General features: G+C 38.7%; 1 protein-coding gene across 1 annotated transcript in view; it reads right to left on the bottom strand.

Annotated features, from left to right (window-relative positions):
• The window catches only part of EFNB2 (ephrin B2), a 45543-nt gene that overhangs the window by 11595 nt on the left and 7091 nt on the right, over positions 1-26857 (bottom strand). The window contains exon 2 of the mRNA XM_085056679.1: positions 11157-11440. Coding sequence (XP_084912805.1) covers positions 11157-11440 — 284 coding nt within the window. The remainder of the gene's footprint in view (positions 1-11156; positions 11441-26857) is intronic.

Below are 26857 nucleotides of genomic sequence, written 5' to 3'. Positions count from 1 at the left end.
GCAAAACCACAAATCACTGATCACAACATGAAGGTTGTTTCTAAACTAGCCATGGACAAAGAACAACGTAGCCGAGGTAACAGAATGAGTGGTTTAATTAAATGAAATTAAATTCCTCCCCCCAGTAACAATGCTGGATCTGCGTGGAGATCTGAAACAACTAAAAAAATTGTTCAGGCCACTCACCAAAGAACAGGTAGCTTGGTATACATTATATTGGGTGAGCTGAAGAATGTTTAGAGAGAGGAGAAATATACTAATTTCACACACTAGCAACTAATGGTTTACCCCTTGCTTGTAGTGACAAAAAAAGATTGACACTGAAACCTTTGTTTTAAAAAAAATAAAATTGCCTTCTGAAATTTAACCACCAGCAGTCCCAGACCTGGACTGCAAGTACTAAAATGTAAATGCATTATGAATAGTTGAATGGAGTGCTCTTATGAGTTGACTGTGTTTTTATCAACAGACAATAAAATCACAACTTTCTACTGATCTTGTAGAGACAAAGAAATGATCCTAAAAAAACCAACCAAAAAAAACTGCTGAATATTCTCAATTAATACAATCTAGGACACTGAAGCTGTAACAAAAATGTATCAAAACAGCTTAACAATAATTTTCCTTTTTTCCCACAATGTCTGCTTTTTTATTTGCCCCACTTGCAAAGTCAAGGTGGCAGCAGAATTTTGAGGAGTTTCTCAATCTAAAAACCATTCAGAAACTCTCATTCCCTCTGTTTTATTCCACATATTGTTTTAAAATTAAAATGGATTTTTTCCTGAAACTAAGGCTTATGGAGTGTTTATAAACACTCCTGATGCCAGCCTTTTTCCCCCTCTATCCACACAGGAGGCAAAACTTCAATGTGAGGAAAAGGACAAGTATTCTCTATTCTTCTTTTTCACTTTTCATTCTCGTTTTTTAAATTAAGTCCTTTCTATTTCTCAGGATTTATATCTAAACAGGATCCACAAATTATATTCTGCGCAGCAAGTAAGCAGCAATGCTCTCTCCAGTAAGCTCAAACCAGAACAAAATAAAGTAAAATAAAGAACAGACCTCTTCTTGCCTGGAAGAAGCAAAGGCTCTGCAGTGAAACTTCGTGATTCACTTTTCTAACCACTGCTCTAAAATGTATCTTGTCCAACTGTGAGTAGCGTGACTTGTGGTACTTAGATGGGACTCATGATATGAGGGTATTTATATAATTCCCCATAAAAGTCTCCACTTGTATTCATATGTTAAGAGAGGGACAGATTCTATTACAGTTTCAATGGTTTTTTTAAGGGTGCAATGTGGCAGACACAATCAAGACAGAGCCAACCGGTTTGGTACTGTAAAATATACTTTGGTATACACCAGCTGTATGATTCCAGGGACATCTCTGAAAATTCACTGACTGTCCTTCCCACATCTCATGTCATCCAACAGCACAAAACAGGGAGAGAGTTGTAAAGTTTCCTACATTCAGGATGATTTTATTAATTCCAGGGAGGCATGGCACCATATAAGAAAAATACGGGTGGTAAAAAGAAAAAGCCCTTTATGTCAACAAAGCCTTTCCATAAAGGGAAAAAGAGATGGTGAGAGACGGAAAGTATCAAAAAACCTGTGAATTCCAACTGGTTACTGCTGCCTATCATTTAAAATACACCACCATTTTCTCACTGGCTTAAGGAATACCACAGCTGAAGTGTACTGAACGGTAAACTATTTGCTGAATTATTATTCATTACTGAAGGTCACAGCTTCCACCCACCCACCACAAAATCCTACTTGCTTCACTGCTGTCAAGTACCCCTTTACAAAATCCCCTTGGAATGATTTAGAGATTATATTTAAAAAAACCAGAAAAGCATCGCAATACTGTATCACTATGAATGACAATTTGAGTCTTTCATTACAGTTAAGCATTTCTAAAAGTATTTCAGTTCTATATTTCACATACTCTGGGAAATGTTGTCAGATAATGATCCACTGCACACATGGTTGCTTCTAGTTTACATAAACAAATTATATATTTGTGAGTGCTGAAGTAACTGTGGCAGATGCAAGCCCACTAATTATGATGTATTTAGTGTATATCTGAAAGTAGGCATCTAAAACAGATTACCAGTTAGTTAACTTCACCATCCACAAACAGGTATTTTATGCAAGTTTATCCTTTCTCCCAGCACGCTACTGACAAAAGCCTCTCATAGATGGGGAGAAGTATCTCCCACTACCACAGCAAGCTTTGCTTAACAGTTCAGCTGAACAGAACTAATAGAATTAGTTAGCATTGAAGTTACACTGATTGTTGCTAATGACAAGAGGGCTTGCTGGAAACAAAAGCAGAAGCTTTAACATTAAATGAGGACCCACTTTCTGTATCCTACAAAATCACCTTCACTCTACAAGGATGTTCAGCTGCCTTGAAAATCTCTCTAGTTTTTGTCTGTGGCACTTGGATAAGAAAGGGTTATAGTGAAAGTTCATATTAAATAAATAACAAACCTCCTGCTCATTCTACCGTCACTAATTGCATGCAATGATATTAATGACCCAGTAATTGCTATACGAGTACCACTGAAGTGGAAAACATCATTTTGAGGCAGAGTTCATCTCTAGGTGGTAGGACTTCACCAGTGACTGAGTTAATGCCTAGTGACAGTTTCGAATATAACACTATAGATGAGAAAATGTGCCAGTCTCATGGTTACAACAGTTTAGATGGACATGATGTTATTTGCTTTGACCACACAGAGTCTAGGAGTAACCCCAATAAAGTGCCACAGTCAGACTTTGCCCTGTAGATGAACCTCATTCCTTTCAGGGGAGATGCTCTGTACTATAACAATCTAGAGCAATTTTCCACATGTTTGCTTCAATAAAAGAATACCTTCATCTCCTGCTTTTACATGTAGCACAACAAAAGTGTGCTTTATTGCAAAACACAAAAAGCTATTTACATCATCTAACTATCCTTCAGCAACACAGAGTTTGGCACCTTAGTACTGAGATCAATTATGATACTATTGGATGACTGTACACTTGGCAAAGACGATCAGAAGTTAAGCACTGTTTTGACTGCAGTATGCTTATGTTTGTGTTTAGAGCTGTAAAATACCCACAAAGTAAACCTTAATGAGGGAGCATTGCAGAAATTAAGCAATCTGAATTTCCAGGGTTCTACAGGACCTCCTGTTCAAATACTTGCTATTAAGAAATTAAGAGGTTTAGCATCTCTAGAAATTATCACACAGGCACATCTTGGCTCATTTTAAAAAACTCCAGTGGGATATGTTAATATGCCAGTGTTTGGAATTTTGAAAAGTCACTAGACAGACGAACTGATGCTTTTCTACTTAAGTTCACAAAGTTTTTAAAAATTCATGGGTGTTTTAGCAGTATAACATTATTTAGTTATTGTTTTTTCTTTTGCAATGTGAATTATTTTGCTATCGTCTTGATTCTGCCACCCAATCTGCTGTGGCAGCCTCTGGGTGGCATGTGGAATCAAGTTTCAGCACAGGCTGGGGGGCCCAAATGCATGGAAAGCAGGTCTGCATAAAGGCCCTGAGGGTCCTGGTGGACACCAAATTGAACATGAGGTAGCAACATGCCCTCGTGGCAAAGGGGACAAACAGCCTCTCGGGCTCGATGTGTCAGAGCAGTGCCAGCCGGTCTGGGAGGTGATCCTCCCACACTACTCTGCACTGGTGAGGTCACACCTGAAGTGCTGGGTGCAGTCACAGGCTCCCCAGCACAAGACAGATGTGGACTTAAAGCAGCAAGTCCAGTAAATGCTCTTGGAGATGGTCAAGGAACTGGAGCACCTCTACAGAAGGAGGGGCTTTAGACTCGGGGATACTCCAAACTCAGCTGGATGTGGTTCTGGGCAACTGGCGTGCTTGAGCAAAGGTTTGAGCAGGGGACTAGATGAGCTGCAGAGGTGCCACCCAAACCAAACCATTCTGGCATTCTGCAACTAACTGTGCTGTTGTGGTCTAACACAGCATTTATGTGCTTACATGAAATACCTGAAAAACAAATCATTTTAAGTTTTTCTGGCAGGATTTGGATTCAGAATTCTGTTTCTCTCACAGCAGCCCAGTGAGCACGTAAGGACCACTCTGCTGCTGCGGTTTAGTGATTTTTGCCATCTTCATCTACTGAACTGAAAAAAGATAAATCATGCTAACAAAAATGTGAACATGCTTTTTAAACCCAGCCATATCAGCTTAGCATGGACTCTTCTCCAAGAACAGCTAAGACCACCTTAAGCCTAATTCTGCTTTTACTCTCAGAAATATCTGCATTATTTCCTTGGGACTGAAAAACAAAGAAATTGGAAGAATGCCCATTAGGGCTTAGTTCTATAGTCTGATTTATCAGAAATAAATCCTGAAATATTCTTCATCCAAGGTTTCCAGGACTGACTAAAGTCAGGAAAGAAAATCCAAACTGACATTTAACCCTGGTTTTCATCTATTCCAGTGTTTTGTTTTAGCTAATGCAGTTCTCAAACGAAAGTACATTTCCATCCATTCCAGCTATGTAAAGATTTTAATGATGCAAACAATTTCAAATCCTTAAAATGAGTTTCAGTAAAGCCTTTATAAATCCTTGTGCAGTTCCTCATCTTTTATTTGAGGACTTAAAATACTGCAATATGTAACACATAAAACACAAGCAACTGTATAAGGTAAAGACTAATCATCCCACTTGATGAGTTAAATGCTCATCACCAAAGTTACGTACAAAATGAAAGTTAAATGTGCTTCACACTTCACTGTGGTAGTGCACTTTCAAGTTTCAGTTTAGACAGATATTTTCCTCATATTTTCCTCATAGCATGGCATGTCTTCCCAATATGCACCACCCCCTTGATTTAAGCAGTTACTCATACCCTGAATAGAAAGGATAAAATACACACTCAACACAATCTTCTTCTGCACGTCGTCCTGTTAAGGATGTTTATGTAAATCTAAGAACATACACATATTTGAGAAGATCAGGGTTTTAAGCTTTTTCTTTGCAAAGCACTACAGCATACATAAAGACTTCTACAGGAGACTACAGTATCTTTCTTAGTGAATGAACTGTATTTCCAGTATTTATAAATTTATGTTTCTGAGGAACTATAAAAGCCAGATATAAAAATAGTGACTAAAACTATCAAAGAGCTTCCTATGAAACTTTAAAACCTGTTCAATTCCTGAGTATTTCCAGCATAATTTTTTCTTTCAGTCTGAACAATTATTCTTCATTTTCATCTGATTTCATATCTATCTGGAATACTTGTGGGGGTGTGGGGGAAGATAACTATATTTTTTTAACAACATGCCATCAATTAACAAACTAAGCATTCCAATTTCCTTCCCTTAGGAATAGAGACATAATAACAGATTTCCTGCTGAACTATCTCTGTCTACTTTAAAGGAGATAAACGATTGGTATTGCCTAGGTAATGGCACCGAATATGAACAAAGTCCATCAATATAAAATAGCCTTATTCTCTTACAAGACCTGTGTGGTCTGGGACAAAACCCCAAAGGACCATGATTCCATTAATCCTGCAGGTCTTAGACTCTGTTAGAAATCTGAAGCTACACAGACAGTGATTTTTCTCTCTAATAATATTATTTGTATAAGCTGTATTTATATTTCATTCAACAAGGGCTAAGTGGTATTGCTGATACATCCCTTAAAAGACTCTTCAGCAAAGTCAAAGACTGACCTCTGGATATCATTTTACACTAAGAAGAAATTATTTATCTAATTTTCTGAGGACAGAGAAGGAGAAAGGAAAGGGAAAAAAGCGATCTTTGTACAAATGGAATTAGAGTGACTATTATCGCACTGGCTTTCATTAACACCATCACCACATTGAAAAAAAAAAATAGTAGATTTCTGGACCACAGAGTCTTTAGCAAAAACCAGGAAAAACATCTTTGTTGCAAAACAAAAGGAATTTCTGATACAGTGTTTATTCCCATTTTGGCTAGTTTGGCATTAACATAGGAAAACCTGTTTACTGTTTCCTTTTGGGCAGCTTTCATTAGGTGATTTGGAGGTTGCAGGGGGCTGCAGGCTGAAATCTCCCTCAGAATGTTTTCAGAATGCCCAATCAGACAGATTAGCCAGTGCTTAAACTGGTCAGAATACTAAAATAACATTTTAATGTAAATCTATTTGGCCATGCAAAGAGATTTATTCTTCCCAGCTGGGCCATATTTCAGGGCACAATCTATATTGTCCTTTAATATGTTCTTCCTCAGACAGTTATTGCCCTTTAATTGTAACAGAATGACAAAGTGAAAACATAAAAAGCCTTGTGATTTTTTCAAACACAGCTAATGCTAAAGTTTCAGAATGACTGTTTTGATTTTAAAAGCCACAGTACTATTAAAGCAGTTATCCAAAATATAGTGCTACTAGCCAGTATAAACCTTTAAATCAGTCGGGGATCAAATATATAAAAATATATGCTTTTTAATTTAAGCCAGAAGCCAATTATATAAGTGGGTCACTTGAAAAAAGTTGACAAAAAAACATTTAAGGAAAGCTGCATATTCAATTTTGCCAACGTCAAAGCCAATGAGCATCATTAGCTCGGCAAGCTCGGCTAATGAGGTCCAGGCAGAGCAAGCCTTATAGAGGAATCTTTCAGACAACCATTCTCCAACCCCTTCCCAAGCCCCAAGTCACTCTACTATAAATTTGGAACAGGTGAAGATTTCATTGCAGGTGACTTATTTTTTACCATTGATGGTATCAGCCCACAAACTTCACTTTACTTAAGAAAAAGAAGAGATGACGTGAAGTATGTGCTTGCTTGACCAAACTACCTAAGGAGCTTGAGGGCAGCTTGAAGGCAGGCAGCACTACTCCCTTCCCTCTGGCACTGCTCCCTTCCCTCTGGCACTGCTCCCCTCCTCCCTCTGGCACAGCTTCCCACAGGCTTTCCCCAGCACTCCCTCAGCACAAATCCAGGCAGGGTATCTCCAGGCTCTCCATGCCCTCTGACTAAAGGCCAAGTCTACTGGGAAGGGTTTAGGATGATTCCTGTTCACCAAAAGTAAACATCTTTGATATATTATATGCACTTGAATTATGCTAACACATCTCTCTCACCAACAAGAAGAATCTGCATCTGAGAGAGATACTCAGCAGTGACACCATGACCCAAGTACTTGCACATCAAGTACTGAGTATCTCCTCACTACTGAGCAGATTCTCATTGCTCGTTCTGAGCAACTCACAACAGCAGAAAATTATACTTTATTCCCTAACTGTGCAAAGATATAAAAAGACTTTTTAATGCAAACATCAGAGTTGCAAATCTTCACACTCTTCTGCCCAAGTTTGCCCTTCACACAGATATTTATGTTGTTTGGCATGATGTATTTTTCTTTGTGCATCTGATTAAGGATTTCCTTAGAAACTTATGGTATGTTAGCTAAATGGTCACATATTTTAGGATAATCAAACATTAATACTTCTGAGATCTCAAGCACATTTGACCTTCTCCAGTTCTGCTGAAAAGAAATCAGGTAACCGTAGGAAAATGAACCTATTCATTTCCCAGGAATGAAAAATTGATGATAGCAAAGACGAGAAAAGCAAGGACACTCTGTTATATCATTTATTCACTTTCACAATACCATTCAGTATCGTCTTTCCAATTACTGCTGTTCACAGGATTAACTCTTTGGATACTGACACTAATATTGAGGAGTATCTTGCCAAGAAATGGGTTACTTGGTTTTTATTTAATAAAGTACCACTAAATGTGAAAATGGGTATGAGGAACTTGCCCACACTTTTACTTTTTAAAAAATAGCAAATTGTGAAATAAGAAGATTTTATATGCTTAGGCTTAGGGAAGCACTGAATTTAAAAGACCACCTTCTGCTATACCTATCATGAATACATCTGGATGATATAAAAATTCTGGCTTGAAGAATTCCTGTGCAATCACATGTCTCAAAAGGGCTCAGGAAGCTGCTTCATCCTGTGTTGCAATTCCTCATCCCAAAATGACTAACCCCCTAATATGAATAGAGATTTTACTGTTTAATACAGCTCCACAAACCACATACTATTACCTTAGAAAAACAAACTCTGTTTTCAAATAATGGCAAGATGATAAAGGTACATGATGCACAGAACATTTGAAGGGCTGACAACAGCTTGCCAGCATAAACAGCGTGAGATTAGGCTGTAGGCGCAGCCACAGCAAGCATTGCAAAGATGCTGAGCTCAGTAAGCGCTTGTGTTAGCTTTGTTTGATGCCACTTAGTTGAGGGAATGCAAGATCCTAAAATACTTCAAAATCAAAAGCTGGCACATAAAATGCATCATTGCCTTCATTGCATAGCTCTCCCACCCCCTAAAAAAGCCCAACAAAAAAAGCAAGACAAAATGGAAAGAAGGAAGGACAGAAGGAGGGAAGGAAAGAGGGAAGGAAAGTAGGAAGCAAAAGAAAGAATTACAGGTCTGTGAATAGGGATGTATGCAAACAATTTACAGCCTGACTTGCACACGACTAAGATGTATTTTATTACTTATAAAAATAACAGCAAATGTCCTGACTACCAGAACCTGCATTGACAAGGCCATGTCATGAGCTTTTGAACACAAACTGTTAAAAGCCTATCTAGCTCCAGCACCCTCTAAAATGGTGTCCTAGCTGAGCACTGGCCTAGTTTTCTACCCCTCTTAGTGTTTCTGAGATGAGTATCACTGAGTTTATTGTTTTCTCTTGAATGACAGGAAAGCGAGGGTTTTCGCTTCTGGATGGCTGGGTTTTCAGGGGTGGGGTGCTTTTTCGTCCAGCCTATAAAAAGGTATAGGTACCCTTGCTGCAGCTTGGTCAGTATGCTAGCAATAGAGTGGTAAGTTAGCCATTTGTTTATGCCACAATGAGCAAGAAAAGTAATACCCTGAGGCACTCCAGTACTACTGCTAGGCCAGTGTGATTTTTGAGGCATTAGACTGAAGGCTGAGTAAGTTCTTTCAACCAAGTTATGCTGTAATCTTCCAGGAAATGCAACGTCTATTATGTCTTATTGCTATAATGAAATAATTATACAAAACTAATGAAAATGAGACGTACTTAATAATTCTCTGGGTAAATCCATGACATAGATATGACAGAACTGACAGTGCATCAGAAAGCTCCATTTGTGCCCATAATTTTCAGGTAATAATTGTATAAGTGCCATTTGTTCCACTACAGTTGGTCTTCTGTGGATGTTTTTTTTTAAAAGCAGCACTAAATAATGAGCACATTTCCTCATTTAAGCCAAATATTTGAGCGTGATCATTTTTTGATGATGAAAATGCTATGCATTTTCACTGGAGTTACAGATAACTATCTCTCAACGTGTAATTTTGCTGCTTTCACCCTGGTAAATATCTCACTGGATTTCAGTGGGAAGTTTCTCAAAGTTAGTATTGTTTAAGCAGGATCAGGTTTTTATAAAATCCCTAGCTAAACGGAGAAAGTGCCAGTATTAAGCGATCTTTAAAACCAAAAAACGGTGGTTTGTATCTCCCGTAACTCTTGCTTAGTAATTTCTAAAATTAATAATTAATATTATTAATGTAGTGAATTCTTACTTAAGTTTCTGTGACATAAAACCTGTTTTATACATTACCATGTACCTTTATGGATATAACTGGGAAGTGAGCACTAATTTATATTGAATGCATTTCCATTTTCACTTTAAAGGTACTTGATCAGAGCACTTTTTAAATTGCCAATATTTTAAACTCAGAAATTAAGAAATAATTACACTGTCAGGCATTACATGAAACAGCTATCAATCCTCCAGTTTTCAAGCAGGTGGCAGAAATGTGTTTGGGGACTAATTTTTGAGCAGGACCTGTTGTGACAGGACAAGCGTTAATGGTCTTAAACTAAAAGAGGGCAGATTTAGACCAGACATAGTGAATAAATTTTTCACAAAGAGTGTGGTGAAACAATGGAACAGGCTGCCCAGAGGGGTGGCAGATATTCCATACCTGGGAATAGAGCTCTGAGCAACCTGATCTAGTTGAAAATGTCCTGGAAGATTGAATGGGGCTTGAATGGGGCTAGATGACCTTTAAAGGTCCCTTCCAACCCAAATTATTCTATGATTCTGTGAAATAAGACACACAAGTATCTAACTTCCTTGTAACTGCAGAAAAGCCAAAACACAGAATTTGCTCCGTCACCTAATAACTGTTGATACTTGCTCAAGACTTCAAAAGTGTCCACGGGGCTAAATGAGATCCACAGGGCATAATAATACAATGACAAAACCTAAACTAATGCAAATTGTTGTTGTACTGCTGAGGTCTCAGCTTATGCAAACTCCTGATTCACATCATTAACTTTACTCATCGTAAGTAATTTGAATCACTGAACACAGTGGCTACCTCCAGACTTGCTTTTGGCCATAAATCCCTGATCAGAAACTCACACAAAGTTTGTATTGCTGGACAGAGGCCTGTGCCATGCGCATTTGTTTTGCAACCCAGGACCATGAAAAAGGATGAAATTCAAGGCCACAGTAGTCTAGATTTTACCCTAGAATTCTCCTAGCTACTGCATGTTTTGAGGAATGGCATGTTCAATTATAGGCCCTTACCAGTAACTATTGTGAGGAAACTCACAGCAACTATTGTGAGGAAATTAACAAAATGGGCACCAAAGTGGCCAAAAGATGCTTCCTGTGAGAATCCCTGGACTAGTCAGAGCAATGGCTAGCCACGTCACACAGGACGCCTCATGTCAGAATAGCTGTGTCACCATACTCCTACTCCTGGCATAAGAGGACCCAAGGACAAGGCCAATAGCACGGCACATCACCAAGACTGTGAGCAGGGAAGGCATCACAGTTTAGCTGCATACAACTTTTAATGCAAATACAGTACAATACTGTGCAAGCATGGAAGTACGATCTAATGTGGTTTACACAAACCAAGAAAAAAAGAGACAGAGACCCTTTGGAAATCAGGAACAAGATTGAAAATTTGCTGGGAGGAATTTTTTTTCAGAAAAAAAAAATACAAACCCATTCATATTCCTCTTAGGTTGGTTATAATGTACAAGACAGCATAAAAAAATAATGAACAGTTATATTTAAAAGAATGAACAACTGAAATTTTGAACTTACATATGACGTAATAATCTTTGTTCTTCTGAAATTCCAGGCCCCAGAGATTAGGACTGAACTCTTGAAACTTGATGGTAAATTTAACATCTTGATCTGGCTTGGCACAGTTAAGAAGAGGTGTATTGTCCTTTTTAATAGCACAGCTATCTGCTTGGTCTTTATCAACCATGTAGACCTTATAATATTCATATTGGCCAACAGTTTTAGAGTCCACCTTTGGGCATATAATATCCAGTTTGTCTCCTATCTGTGGATATAGTACCAATCCTTGTCCAGGAAGGAATCTAAAAGGAAGGGAAAAAAAAAGGGGGAATGGGGGAAGAGAAGAAGAGGTAAAATGTGAGACACTTGATAAAATTTCATGCAGAACAGTAGCAATTGCAGTGAACAGACAGAAATAAACACAGTTTCCAAAACCAAAATGACAGACTGGGCAAACCAAATCCTAATAGTTTGGCCTTGATTCAATATCAACAAGATGTTTATTTAGATCTTGGAAATTATAGACGGATGAGTCTTATAGTCCTTATCCCAGTTTTGGGCACTGTAGCACTGTAGCATGTCTCTCTGGCAAGCATTGCTGTTTCTTCCACTGCATTTGGCCATGCAGAGCAGCTAGTACAATACCTGGTGGGCTATGATCCTGTTTTTCTGTTTTTACAGTATTTCTACTATTCTTGCATATATTTTGCTAATTTTGGACATGGGAGAATAACAAAATAAATCTTTCAATGCCCTTGAACAGCCATGTGGGACAGGAAAAATAATATATAACATGCTGATTGATATTACCAGTGCAACACAAAGGAACACCAGTCACTCACCAGGACCATGCTTACAGACCTGGGATGGACAGAGATCTATCTACCTGATCCATGGACCACACATGCTTCTGATAAAACACTTATATCCAAGACAGCATGACCACTATACTACAATGATTTCTCTTCATAAATGCCACCATTGCTGTCATTATTTTAGCTCTTTTTTGATTTTTTTTGTGCTAGTAGCAAAAGACAGGTGTGCTTTTTGCCTTAGTACAGGAAGACTTCTTTTACAAACTGGCAGTGAGCTTTAGTATTTGAGGTTAGACACAGTATTTTGTCTTTCCTACTAATATTAATTAACAGGCAAACATGACCACTTCTTCATGGAAGAAAAATATAAACAGTTATAGTATTGATTCATCCACAAAATGAGTTGTTCTCACAAGGACAAAAGCCACAGCAACTTTGTTTGTTGCTCTCTCCATTAAGATATATTTGTTTCAATTAAGGCCAAGAAGTGCATGTTTTAGAACAACAGCCAACAACACAACGTACTTGAATGCACAGACCTAAAAGACTGACTTTCTTTCCTCTTTCTCCTGCCTGCCAGCATTTTCCAAAGATCTTCCTTAATGGAGAATCAGCCTGAAAAACCAAGTGAAACAATTGCTGCCTAATGAACACCCTTCTCCAAGTGCTAGTATTTAAACAGCACATGCAGTAAATCTAGCTTATTCACCAGCAGCCTTCCTGGAAACTTTAAATTAGAGTATCAAGGCCCACGCAGAACAAAGCTGTAGGCGTTGGTGACCTCCAACCTCTGGCTTGGCAAAAGGAGCTACAAGCATGAAGCAGCGGTGGGGCAGAACCCACTAAATTAAAGGATGATCCAATGCTCCAAATTTCGAATCCATCATTTACAACTGCTTGCTCCCACACAATTCAAGTTTACGATCTGTGCTAATTGAGCAGGATTACTTTCCCTCACAAAGCCTACGTAAGAATTATATTTGTTATGAAGCAGCACATAGCAGGACAAAGACATGTAATTACAGATTTAGGGAACTAGAACAATGAAATGTTATGGCAAGAAAAGCGACTGTTGATGTATAAATCACTGCGCTCTTTTGTGCTGTGCAGTGTAATTTCCAGACTGCAGAAACTGGGCTTGGCCACGGCTGTTCAAACTGAGATTGAAGCAGAGACGGGGCAAAGCTGCGCCTCCTCCTCCAGTTTTCAGACATGCCAAAGGAATGCAGTGAATACCATGTCCTAAAAGCTGAAATGGTGAAATGAAAGGTGGAAATGCATCCTCAGAGTTACCAGCCTGATGAAGGACAACCAGATGTATGTGTGGATGAGGCATCTAGGGACGTGGTTTAGTGGTGAACACAGCAGTGCTGGGTTAATAGCTGGACTTGATGATCTCACGGGTTTATTCCAACCTAAATGACTCTGTGATCCTATGACTAAGGCAGAGGCCAGTTCTGCAAAGGCACCAAGGAAAGGCGAGGAGGAGCATCCCAGCCAGCAAATATTCCCAAGGGAACAGCTCTTATTGTGATTCTGGCTCTCCTCAGGGATCAACTCCAGCCAGGCAAAAACAAAGGGACAGAGTTTGCAAGGCAAACTCTGTCACCTGTGACTGACTTTACTACCTTGTCTGACCACAACCCCATTTTAACTTTGCTCCTGTTCTGTACCAGGAAGATGACAATCACTCCTATTCCCCCATCTGCATGCCAGGACAAAGACTGGTGGGTATGAACCCACTGCTGCAAATACTTCTTGCCAGCAATTCTTCACATAACAGGACTGTGTAATAGGAAATACATGGTATTTCAGAGGACTGAATCTTTGCTTTTAAGTTAATCAATTTAGATTCCCATGCATAACAAATTTGAAGTTCATAAGGCTAGATAAATGTTCCTGTCTGTCATTATCAATAATATGACATAAAAGCTGCCCTGAAAAACAACAGACACTGATTCTAAATTCAGACTTTGTGTATATACATTAAATAGCCTCAGTATATGCTCTCCATGCAAACTCAGAGCACAAATGGGATGAACTGAGAGTCAGTATGCCAGGCAATCCTCAGAAACAGCTGCAGGAGAGAAGGCACTTGGTAAGCCTTGGTTTTAGCCTGGAATTGTCCCATAAAAGACAGAGGCTAGAACCACCCCTGACAGACAGTTAAAACTACATTTTACAGGAGCTTTAAACCAATGCACTTGTTAGACTTTATGGCAGAGAATATTTTCACTATGACTCTGAAGTCTGTACAGTTTTAGAACTAAACTCAGTAAATCTCCTTCCACTTGAGTGTCTGAACTTGTAGGATCTAACGCTGATGGGATTAGGGAAGAATAAAGGCTAAAAATGCAAGGATTAATCTGAGAACTTGATTGTATTGAAATTTTTTCCACACTTTGCAGTTTTGATCGTGACCTTTGCTAGGAGAGATATTTTTCCAATTTACTTTCCTTATTTTCTTACAACAATAAAGCCCCAATATGGATGGAGATAGTAAAAAAGTTTCAACTCATGCATTTCAGTTCAACCACAAAACTTACAGTGACTGATTAGTAGTAGGCATGATTATTATCCCTGCATTTGTATAATGCTTTTGCGACTGTACATTCTATAAAGACTTTAAATAAATCATTTGCTGGGTACTAAGCATTTTCTGAAGCTATTTATGAAATGTCAGGAGGATTAAGACTACTGTTTTATGATCCTATTTTTGAAGACCTTTCATCTGAAAAAAAAAAAAACGACAATGTACATTCAGCCTTGGTAGAGGTTAAAAAAAACTTCAGGATTAATCCTGAGTCTTTATTTCTGCAAGTGATCATGTTGCTTTAAGTATTCCAGAGTAGCATCAAAACTGATGAAATGTTTGCTGAATGGTGTCTATAAAAATTAAGTTCATGAAATGGCTTTAAAACTCTGATCAAAATGTGCCTTCAACTAATTAAAAAGCTTTTTTTTTTTTCCCCTCATCAAAACAGAGATATAATAAAGACAGAGCAAGGTGTTTCCAGGATCCTGTGACTGATCCTGTGGAGGCTGCTACTCCAGTGGTGGCTTGGGAGGATGACAAGCTCTCCGAGTAGTCGGGATAGCAACAGCACTGGAACCATTCCAACAGCACTGGAACCAAAGAAAGCTTTCCAACTTTCTGCATTTCTGCTCTAAATATGATTTACTGGGAAACTTAAATACCAACATAGGCCCCTGTACCCCAACAGAAACTTAAGAGAAAAGCTTAGTAAGCTTCCCAACTCATTTCTGTCAGCAGTCAGATACAGCAAGACTCTTAGAGCATTCGCAAAATCCTGCTCACAATAAATAATCCCGGTGCTTGCTGTGAGAAAGCACAGAGAAGTATATTAAGTACCATATAAGCTGTATGATGAAATTCATGCGCTTTCTGTCTGGCACTTTTCGATACAGATGGCATTTTTACTGTCAGCCCAAAACTGGTGTATTGTGGGCGACATTTGACATCTGCGCTAAGCCAATGGATGTGAATCCCTCCCACACGTCCAACTAGTCATGCAGCTCAGCATATAACAACTCGCAGAGTTCCCAGACCTTTTTAAAAATAATTATTGTATTTGACCAAAAAGTCACATGACACACAAAAAGAAATCAGGAACAGAGTAGTTCATCCCCCACTCACACCAACGTTACTATGATTTTATCCACCACACTTATTAAAGTAAGTGCTCAGTGTTCAGAATAATAAAAAAAGGCTCAGCAGCAGTTCCTGGCACTAATGTAACCTTACTGGTCAAAGTCCACATGAAGTTAAATTTAATTATGGAATTTTATAAAAAATGAAATGTATATTATGCATAGTTTCCAACTAATTTCTTAAGAATCTACTTACTGTATAGAGAAACTTAGCACATTCAACCGCATTAAATTAGAAAGGAATTTTTATTAATAATAACCACTTAAACCTACCTAACCTCATAGTAGCAAATTCTCAAAAAAAAGTAGAACTTCACCTGCCCACACTCTCGTTCACTCAGAATATTCTACCATTTCTTAGGGCACAGACATTTCTGAAATTGTAAAATTATCAACAGAAAAAATTCATAGATAAATTCTTAAGAGATTTTGTTAATCAGTATTGACTGATGTAACCAAGTGTTCTGTCAGGGTTTCCTCAGCTTGCAAAACTATACACACATATATATGTACACACACTATACATACATATGCACACTTAGCTTTAACTATATTCCAGTAATTATAAAATAAATATGTTTTAGAAAGCGTGTTAGTACTTGATGCAAGGCTTGTATATTTAACTGGCAAGCAGTGCCAAATTTCTGTGCTTTAATAACTTACCTGAACTAATTGGTGTAGGCAGTTAGCTTTAAATTAATGTCACAAAAATAATCCTAAATATGTGAACAATCAAGGCGCTTCTTAAAATGCAGCCTGAAACCTACTGTTGGGGAATCCTACCCACTTAACTTTTTGAAGTTTAACTACCAGCCTGATTATAAAGTTTTTCATTGAAAAGTTTTATTAAGAAAATATCATGAATACTAATAACACAGTATGTTTAGTCCGTTACTTGTAAAACTGCAAACTGAAACAGAATACAGAATAACATTCCAAGAAGAATGGTTATTAAATAGTATATCTATTAATCATCTGACTTTTGAGAATATAACAACATTCATATTTTGAATATCACTTTGTCCACAGGAGAAATATTTAAGCAAGGCAGAAGTCCTACCAGCTTGATGCAAAGCAAATAGAAATTTCAGGAAAAGGCTAGTGATGTCAGTGAAGCAGCAATGGGCTAATTATGATGAAAATTAGTTTCCTTATTCCCAAAAACACTGAACAGCGTAAAATAAAAAAAAACAGATCAGAGCTCTCTGCAAAAGCTCTATACAAAACTTTCACATTAGTTTTTGTCATATTCAGGATCATGTACAAAAATATGCCACGTGGATATAGGGTATACATCCAGCTGCAAATCTGAAATGCTTTTTGTGCAGAAGCAATGATTTTATAGGACTCATCTCACTCCAGTTTAAATAGATTAAGTGAACATAAATTTAATGAGGAGAGGATCAGTAACTTCTGTGGACAGACAGAAGGACAAGTGTCATCAAAAAAAGATTAATGTGGAGTCTGTCTCAAAATGGGTACATAATTTTGAGAGGAAAAAAAGGCACCACGCTTATGTGAAGTCTGCAAGAAAAAATACCATGGTGTGACACAGCAAGATGACAGACTGGCTTTATACACAGACTAGAAAATGAAACTTTGAAAGCCAAAAAAAGCACAGCATTTCATATTATTAAAATTATTTCAAGTGAGTTGTGGAAGCTACTTTTCTTTACCAATGCAGTCTTATTAAATCATTTTAATACTGCAGCAAAGTTTTACACAACATGCTAAACAGGGATGTTTTTGAATTTAAATAAAATTTAAGAAGTTTAATCTGCTAAACTTTATTTATATGTAACATTTTTCCACACAGTTAATGAAACCATTCATGTAAGGAATGGTTACTAGCATTAATGGGACTTGCAGGCTAGAAAGTAAATGGAATTCAAACAAATAAATAAACAAATATATTCACATTAATCCCTTAAGATCTTTAATGGCAAGTACCACATTATACAAGGCCAAATTATAAAATATTATAACACAAGTTGGTAAAGCAGCAAGTCCTGTATTTCTCACTTCTACTGCAAGGGAAGAACGTATAGTCAGGCTCCCCTGCAATAAAACCTGCAGCAAGCTCATAAATGCTTTGAAGCAGTCCCTTGAAACCACAGGGGTTTCCAGGTCTCCATCCTGGGGTTCGGGGTACCTCATTCTCCTCACCCTTCCTCACCTCCAAAGGAGCCCATCTTCTTTCAGACTACCTGGAACAAATGCTTGCAGCGCACTGAAAAGGGGAATGGTAAAGGTTTTATGTTGTTTAAATCACAATGCTGGATACAAAATGTCAGTGGTGCCACCATTTTATGTGTCTCAAGTAGCCATGCAAACAGGCACTGTTCTTGGAGCCTTTTCCTGGACCTACACTTACTGACATTGGTTGCAAGATTTCCATGGATTTCAGTAGGGCAAAATGATGCAGTATGTTTGCAACTGAAATGTTAATAACCTACACAAGAATAGTTCTGTAGCATTATTATGTTTTCTCTTTTTAGTGGACAGGGAATTAGGAACATATATGAAATTTCAGCCATTTCATTTATCCATTCATTGCATTACCTTTAGCAAAATACTCAAGGAAAGCACTTAAAATACAAGTGATTTCTAACAGGAGTAAGGCAAGGATGGGCTAAGAGTGCATATGCTTCTCTCCAAAGGAAATATTTTTTGCATGGACTTGCAGGATTTTACAGTCAAATTGTACCATCACATCACAGTTCTAAAGGCACAGAGCTTCTACTGTACAGAGACACCCTCAGACACCATTTGTCTCCAAACACATCAGAAAATGCCCTAGCTGGTCTCCTAGAAAGATTTGTCACGAACTTCCTTCAACAAATAACTATTATGACTAGTACTGTTGCAGAAATACAGGCACCTTTTCATTCCACTCAGCTTAGAATTGCCACAAGTCTAAAGGTGCCTTGCACTAGAAAGAGCACAAACCCTGCAGCTAAGAGGTGGTATTTGGCAAAGCTGTACCCCTTCCATCCTTCACAGATATGGAAGGTCACCTGCAACCCAGCACCAAACACATCTTATTGGAGACACTCAAAGAGACAATCTGGTTCCTTAAAAGCTGTGATGTACGAGGTTACAGATGTGATCTTGCTCTTCACAAAAAGTAAGCCCAAGGAAATGCTTCAGACTCCCCTTCAAGGCTACCTGGGTTCCAGCAGAGGTAGGTCACTTTGCAGTCCCTGTCGAGGGAACCATGTCATTTCAGGTTAGGATCATGCCATCTTGGAGTGACCATGGATGCAGGGGCACTGAGGGTCCCCTTTCCCCAGCCCACCATGTGGGGCCAAGGCAGCATCCTGCCTTCAGCTGCCTGGCGTGCAGCTGCCAGAAGGGTTTTGCTGTTAGACAGCATATCTGTTTCAATAGGATGTCGTCTCCACCTGCAAGAGGTGGTTCAGTTTTGCTGGAAAGTTGCCCCTTCCCTTGCTGCTTTGGCTCTCACTTGCAGAAAAAAGCAAAAAACCCACTTACGTAACTAAAATCTTCAACCCAACTTGCATTTTACCCCTCCACCTCAAGTAAACCCAGAGAGTAAAACTGAATGCCTGTTTTTCCCCACGTAAAACTTAGGCATGTTTTCCCCTGCCTTAAAAAACTTCTGAGATCAAACATCTATCTGTCTTTTCCTGTGCAATGGAGTTCTTTTCACAAGAATGTGAAACCCAGCTCAGGAACTTTTACCACAATGGTAAGGTTTGAAATGTTGAAAAGATATACAATCCAATTTTTTAAGCTGATGAAGGAATTAAAAAAAAAATAGATTTTATATTCTGTTTTCACACATGACCTCCACATAAGGCACTATTAATAGCAATTAACTTTTAGTATTATATGCAGAAAGCCATTACTGCTCTACTTAAAGTACTTAAAGCACTAGAGAATTCTGATCCATTTACTAAATCAATTCCTGTTACCACAAAAGAACCACTAATGTGCTTCACGACAGTCTTCTAAGTAAGGAGAGGAAAAAAAGAAGGATGAATATGACCAATGTTCTATTTTAAAGTGTATTATATTAACATTTCATCAGCATTTACAGAAATATGAACCTCACAACAGTGCTGGACTTACTCAGCTTCAGCAAATGGAAATGTTGCTCACTTGCTCTCATGCACAAGCATGGAGACACACAGGCACATTCTCCTCTTTATTTCATTTCAGCAGAAATGTGCTTTCTACGTAGAGTTTAAAAACAGCAAGTGGCTGCAGTGGAAAGTAGCAGTCAGTCTGTATAAATGGCTTATTCTGAGGAATTTCTGAAAGAAAAAACACTCAGTAGGTGCATTGTAATTAGTTGCTCTTTCTAGTTACCTCTTGACAAATGATGCATGCGGGCCTGGATGAGAGCCCAACTCTTGACCCATGCCACCACTACACACTTTAGTACTTCAAGCAGAAACTCCTACCCTCAGCATTCTTTTCATTTTGCTTTTTTGAGAAATGCGGTGCTAGTAATGCACAACACAAGAATCAGAGATGATTAGCAAAGCTGGAATTCTTTCAGAAGTGCTTCACAAAGCCATGTCCTAAATATACCTGAGGAAAGTTTCTTGCCTTCGGTTCCTTTCAAATATGTAGCATGTTTCAGGGCTCCATTCAAGGACAGAAGTACATGGAAATACACAGGGCAAACATTATTTCCACTACACTTAATGATAAACTTTGGCAACATTTGTAAGCCTTTCAAACAGAAGACATTCTTGTGATCATTACTTTAATATGGGCGATTATAAGCCTATTGAGAAATGCAACTTTTGCCACAAAAAGTACCCATAAAAACAAACATTTTTTTTTGGATAGCACTTTACTGCCCCCTTTTGCACTTTAACATTAGAACAGGTTTCAACGTGGAATATACATCTGAGAAACACTGAAGATATGGGGTAAAAAGACAGGGCATCAGGTTTAGTCACTTGTACACCATCAGGTACTGCTTTAGGGACATCTTCCACTTGCCTACACTGCAAACAAATGAAACATCTAGCTTTCATTGTCCTTAATCTTCCATGGAAGAGATCTGTAATGGATGGTTTAACTTACTGTCTTACATTGTAATCTGCATGTTTATGGGCAACTGGAAAAGAGGGGGATATTGCTCATTAACACTAGTTGTCTCCAGCATAATTTTCTAAAGCAAAGATCATCTGCAACTTGAATTTGGTTTATTCATCAGGATGACAAAGGGCTTTCCAGTCTGAGGCCATGCATATTTTAGCAATGCCTGAACTGAAAGGATGGGTGTATCCTTCAGAACAAAACTTCACAAACTGGCAGGCAAGAATATTTTCATGAAAGGTGAAGACAAGAAGCCTAGACATTCAAATATCCTGCAAGCCTACAGGCAGAAACCCGTTCTGCAACTCCGCACTGCAATTACAGTCAGTACAGAATCGATGTATGTCTGTGTGTGTCCATATAGATCTGCAAAAGGTAATAAATCTATAGTCTAGTGGCCAGTTATTTACAAAATACTAATTCATTATGACAGAGCCAGAGGGGGACCCATCCTGTACCAATCCTTAGCTTCCATTTGACAAAGTCCATGTGCTGCTGTGTACACTTACATTTAAACTTAATCCATTTTCCTCTGTCATCCCACAATTACAATACAAGTCACAATAATATTAAATTTCAGTGCCTACAGCATTGCACAATTGAACCATTACTGTAATGAAAACTGACTCCCTTTGATATTAACACTGGTGTTTTCTCTCATTTGCTAGCCATGAAATACAGGAAGAGACCAATGTTGTTTTAATTAAAGAATTGTTGTTCAAAATATGCTACTGGGAATCTTAAAGTAGCTCTTTGCTCTCATGGCAAAGATAATCAGGTATTTATATGGTTTGAATTTTGGGAAAAAATAAAAAAGAAAGTAAAATAAAAAAAATCTGTGCCATGAATTCAGCGTAACACAAAACTATTGCTCTACTTGACTTGTGCTCACAGAGGCAGGGTGTGCCAAACCCCAGAGATGGCACTTTATTGAAAAGATGCAGAGCAGTAGTTAGCATGGAACAGAAAGTCAAACCAAACCATGTGTGTTTCTTACACAAATCTAAAGCCTTTGCTTTTAGAAAGCTAACACAGAGCAGCTGGCATTTGCCAAAGAACTACTTTTCAAAAAGTGCAAACCAGATTGTTCTATTGCTGTGCTATTCTGTACTCTCCTCTACCGTTCCTGTTTGAAAAACAAATGTCTTATGTCAGCCACAATATAAGGATGCCAACCAAAGTTTGCAGTCTTCCTTCTCTTAACTACAGTTTGCTCACACCTGTACAGTCTTGTTTCAAGACATGCTCCAAGCAAAGTCTATAAAAGAGGGCGGGGACTGTCTTGTTAGTTGATGAGACATTAATAATCGGTGATTCTATCTCCAATTCAAAGACAAAATTCCATCTACTTTGCAGTTGTTAGAAAATATATAATTGCATACCATTTCCCTGTGTAAGTGCACACTGGAAGTAGAACAAATTGTTAACTCACAACTTTTAGGGGAAGTTATGTCAAATCAATAACAGAATTGTATAACAAACAAACTTATTTTGGCAAATTATTTTTATGCCAAGGAGAAAATGACCTTGAACAAAAATCCAAACGGGACATCTAAAGTCAGTCTGTCCTTGCTTCTCACATTAAACCCAAGACTCAGCCACTCCCAAGCACAGAGATCCTATGTTCTCACATGATTACCAACTTTTCCAAGGTTTTCTGCAGAAGCAGAATGAAGGCAGGTGGCCACAGCCACCTTCAAGGCAGTAGTAATATCTGACATATGAAGAACCAGCTTTTGGCCCCCCCCTTTTCAAAGGTCTCAGCCTCTGAAATGAAGCTAAACTGACACTGTAATAGTTAAAAAAATCTGTAAATGTCCAAAAGTGCATTTGACACACAACTGACAACCCTGCCCCAGATGGAAGAGTCCATCAGAGGGGTTCAGCAGAAAGCTAGGGCCAATGGGAGATCCAGCCATTCAGTTTTAACCCACTCAGTTTTAACTCACTGCCCTGCGCTCATGAAACACTGACATTTGGTTCAGCCTCTACTGCAGAGAGGCTCAGCCAGTGCACCCCTTGCAAACCAGTTCCTCTCTCAGGGGTGGAAACCTGGGCTCTTGGAAACAGCCAGGTCACTCCCAGTGATCAGTTGTCAGTGAAAATGTGTTGCTGGCATTACTTCAAACAGTGAGCTAAAAAAAGCACAGAAAACTCGGTTGAAACAGAGCTACCTGTGCATTCAGACTCCAGAGGCACAGCTGAAGGACCTGCTTGAGCTCCCAGCTGGCACAAGGGGATACACTGACTACTGGCAAGCTACACATCTCTTTCCAAATGCAAACAGGGCTGTAGCTTCTGACATCATTTTCTGATTAAAAAAAAAAAAAAACAACAACGAAGCTTCGGAGAGAGCTGTATTTGTCCAACCCCAAAAAGCCTCTTCACACTGGCCTTGGTTCAAGACAGCTCATGGTTAATTCGTCGTGCTTCAGCAAAAATATTCAGCATTCAGCCCATGCTCGACATGAGCTTTTCTGAATAAGGACAGTTTCCCAAGTCAGGCTGTAGAGTACAGTCCTGCTTGCCTTGGTGTCACACACTGATCCACACAACAGAAGACTACAATAAGCTATAAATTTAAGATTTGCCTTTTGGTTTGCTTGAAAAAGTGCCTGAAATAGAAAGAACAACAATTACCACTAAAAACCGCCTTTTAAATATTTTTCAGGTAGTGAAGTAGTCTTGTCTGCCAATGTGACTTTCCCAGTACAGCTAATCTATATAGCTCAGAAATATCCTGAAAAAGAAACCCCCCAAAAACCTGAAGGTCAAGTGTTGTGCAGTGATTAAGCTAGACTGCTTCTGAACTGAACTGAAATTAATTAAACATGAAGAAAGCAACTGAAGTGTGGACAGAGAATGCTACGGGACTGCAAATCCTCTAAAGGAGTCAAGATGTTCCCAACTCCAAATTTACACTTTTATCCAGTCAGGTATAGAAACCAACTGCTGCTCAGGCAGTAGGTAAGCAGATGGCAAGCACCAAGCAAAAATGAAACTGCGAAACGATGCGCCGCTCGAGGAGTCAGAAGAAGCGCAGTTATGGGTGCTTCCACCAGTGCTCACTGCATAGGTTCCTTAAACAAACTGCTTCAAACTTGCAGAACATCAAAAGCCAGATGGGTCTTCCTGAATGAATCCACAGGCAAAGAGCCAGGATTCCCGCTTGCTGCAGAAATAGGCCTGGACTTGATTTGAGTCTTCTTAGCTCTGACAGGCTGGAGTCTGGCAGAACTCCCAATCCAAAATAAAACAGCATTCAAGTGAGATTGGGCTTTAACTAACAATAATAATGATGATAATAAAATTTCAAATCACTCTTACTAGCTTTAAAACACTTTTCCCTTTACAGTGCAGTGTTCACCTTTCCGACCATTCTTCTCTGGTTTGGGTATCTAAATAAATGCCCTATTCAAACAAAAGCTAACAAAACAATTTGAAGCAATTTGCAGCATCACAAATTTTTCAGCCTAACATTATCATTTCACCATCTAACCCATCCTGCTGTGTAAAACAAGGCAAGTAATTTCTCCTTTTCTGTTGACACAATGTAAAACTTTTCTTTAAAGCATACAAAGCTCTGATACCACCACATAAAGTTTTGTAAATCCCATTTCAGCCATCACCCATGAGACATTTAAAAAGAACACTATAGGTAGGAAACCCATCTTATGTATATGTCATACATCAAGAATGATTCACCTAGCAACACAATCCTCTACCAGCCTTTATCTTTTTTGGCTTGGGCTTATGTTTAAAACCAGAAGAAAGCATAGACTATTACATCAAAGTTTAAATCAGCTGCATTATAATTATCATGCCGATACCGCAATAAACACTGGGTGGTGGCTGGCCAGGATTGCCAAAAAAGATAGAGGTCCTGCCCTTATTTGCTGTCTTTGACAAAGTATATAATCACATCAAAGGAAAGTTCTGTGCATCACAGCTAACAGAAAAAAAAAAATCCATATGTTTTCTTTCCCAGAGTAAAATGATAGATTTTTTTCATTACAAAAAATTTAAATTTTGCTTATAATGAAAAATAATTATAATGTAAAGCCCTTGCAGGCGTGCAGTACTCAGTGAAAGCACCGGAGGTATTTTCATGGAGTTGAACGGGAGCTAGCTAGGCTAAGATTAAACCTGAATTTACAGGGACAAAAAAGATAACAAAAAAAAATTAACCCAGATAATTCAAAATGACACTGAAGACACTTCATGTTTAGGAAATTTCTGCATGCATGTTTTATTGTTCTGGGTCTTATGATCTGTCTGGGGGTGGAGGAGCAATGCAAAACTGGTTTTTGTTCTGCCATTTTGTTTTCCCACTTGGCTTCCAGAAACATACTGAGCTCAATGTACATGTATGCTCAAAGCCTGTCCACTCTTCAGTGTTGGAGAATTTTTTCCCATTTAGGGAACAAGAGTGTAAATTACAAAATCTCTGTTTTAAATACACCTTTGAGTTTTTATCAGTGAAAACCCCTTAAGGAGGGGGGAACCTGGAGGAGAACGACTCTGGGCACAGGGAAAGCTGGGGTGCACTGTCCAGGATGCTCTCTATAGATGATTCCCCATTTCTCCCTGTGCCCTACCAAACCTGTACAACCTTATCTGGGACATTTCTGAAATGTGACATGACAGGCAGGTTCGAAAGCTAAACGTTGGATAATGGTGGGCAAACAAAAGACATCGGTTTTTGCATTATTTCTTTAATTACTTTAACCCTTGTTCGAACAGAAAGCATAAGGCCAGAGTAATTCAGCTTCCCCCTTTGTCATTTGCCTGCCATAAATATGCACCAGTCTGCATTTGAAAAGCTGAAGGAGGCCGCAAGCTTGCTGGACATTTATCATGCTCTGTTCCCTGTTAACAAGCAAATACTTTAGTTGAATGGCCCATTAGCAATCATTGTCAAATGCAGAATGCAAGGTGCTTGGATGTGACCGGCCTGTAAATTAGATGAGGTTGCCCCTGTGCTTTGGAGAATTTCAGCAAATGAATTGGATCTTTTGCTATAGATTTGGGAAGGTTAAGTTTCAAGACAGGAAACCCATCTGAACACTTCAGGCCCTGTATATTCTGCCAATCCATCCGGCCCTCTGTATGCACTTGTTTATTTTTCATTTGCTAAATCACATCAGCATCAGCAGCTTGACAGTTTGGGGTGTGGAGTTTCCTTTTCAATCAGAATTGTGAAGATTTCAAGCATACTGTGTGATACGGTAAGAATGATAAATTCAAGCATGTAATTAACATCTTTACATAAAAAACCCCCTTTGAATAGTTAAAACAAACAAAAAAACCCCAAACCCCAATCCACTTTAAAAGTGTCCAGGCCACTGCCAAACAAACAGCATGAATTCCATTTTGCCGAGCTCATCCCAGGCTCATTCCCACTAAAGAAAGACACAACTGTTATTGTAGGCTTCGGTGTTTTTTCCCCTTGTGTCTAGACTGTGCTTAACAAATGCAGAGTGCTTTCTTCTCCCCCCTCAGCAGACAAATGAACAGGCAGTAAAGTAGATATTTCTCATTTGAATCGTACCCCTGATTTGCAATGTAATGCTGACTTTAAGTTGTGGGCGTTCAGGGTTGTCAGTAGGGTAGAAAAGCAAGTATTAACTATTTAAAAGGCTCTTTAAGAGAAAAAGCAAGAAAAAACACATCCAAGTAGCTGCACTGGGAGAGGTATTTCACTACCTTTACAGCTGCAGATCGCTTAAAATAAATGATGAAACAATAGCTATATTGTCTTCCGGTTGAACTCAAGGGGCTGACAGCAAACTCATCCTAGTGATTGTAAGTTGGCCGGGGAGGGGGGAACTGGGGGGAGGCAGATGCTTATCTCATTCATTTCTAGATTTCAGCCAGCCTTTCGAAAATAAACACCACCTAGAGACTGAGCCAGATCCATTTGGTTATCTGCAGCTTGACTGGTAAATAGGAATGGATGCTGGTTTGTTTGTGGTTGTTCGGTTTTTTTGGTTTTGTTTTTTTTTCTTTTATATTTTTGCAGGATGGGAAACACGAGAGATGCTGAAGTATCACCTGGCCAAGGCACAGACAATGCAGCATGTTTATCTTTGCTGCTCCCATGGAGTGTGAGATGGAGACCACAAACTCAAACACAGCTGAAATCAAAAGGTC

This window comes from Lichenostomus cassidix, chromosome 1, assembly GCF_008360975.1.
Source record: "Lichenostomus cassidix isolate B80296 chromosome 1, HeHo_3.0, whole genome shotgun sequence".
In the NCBI taxonomy this organism is placed as follows: domain Eukaryota; kingdom Metazoa; phylum Chordata; class Aves; order Passeriformes; family Meliphagidae; genus Lichenostomus; species Lichenostomus cassidix.
This window is presented reverse-complemented; position numbering and strand designations above follow the sequence as displayed.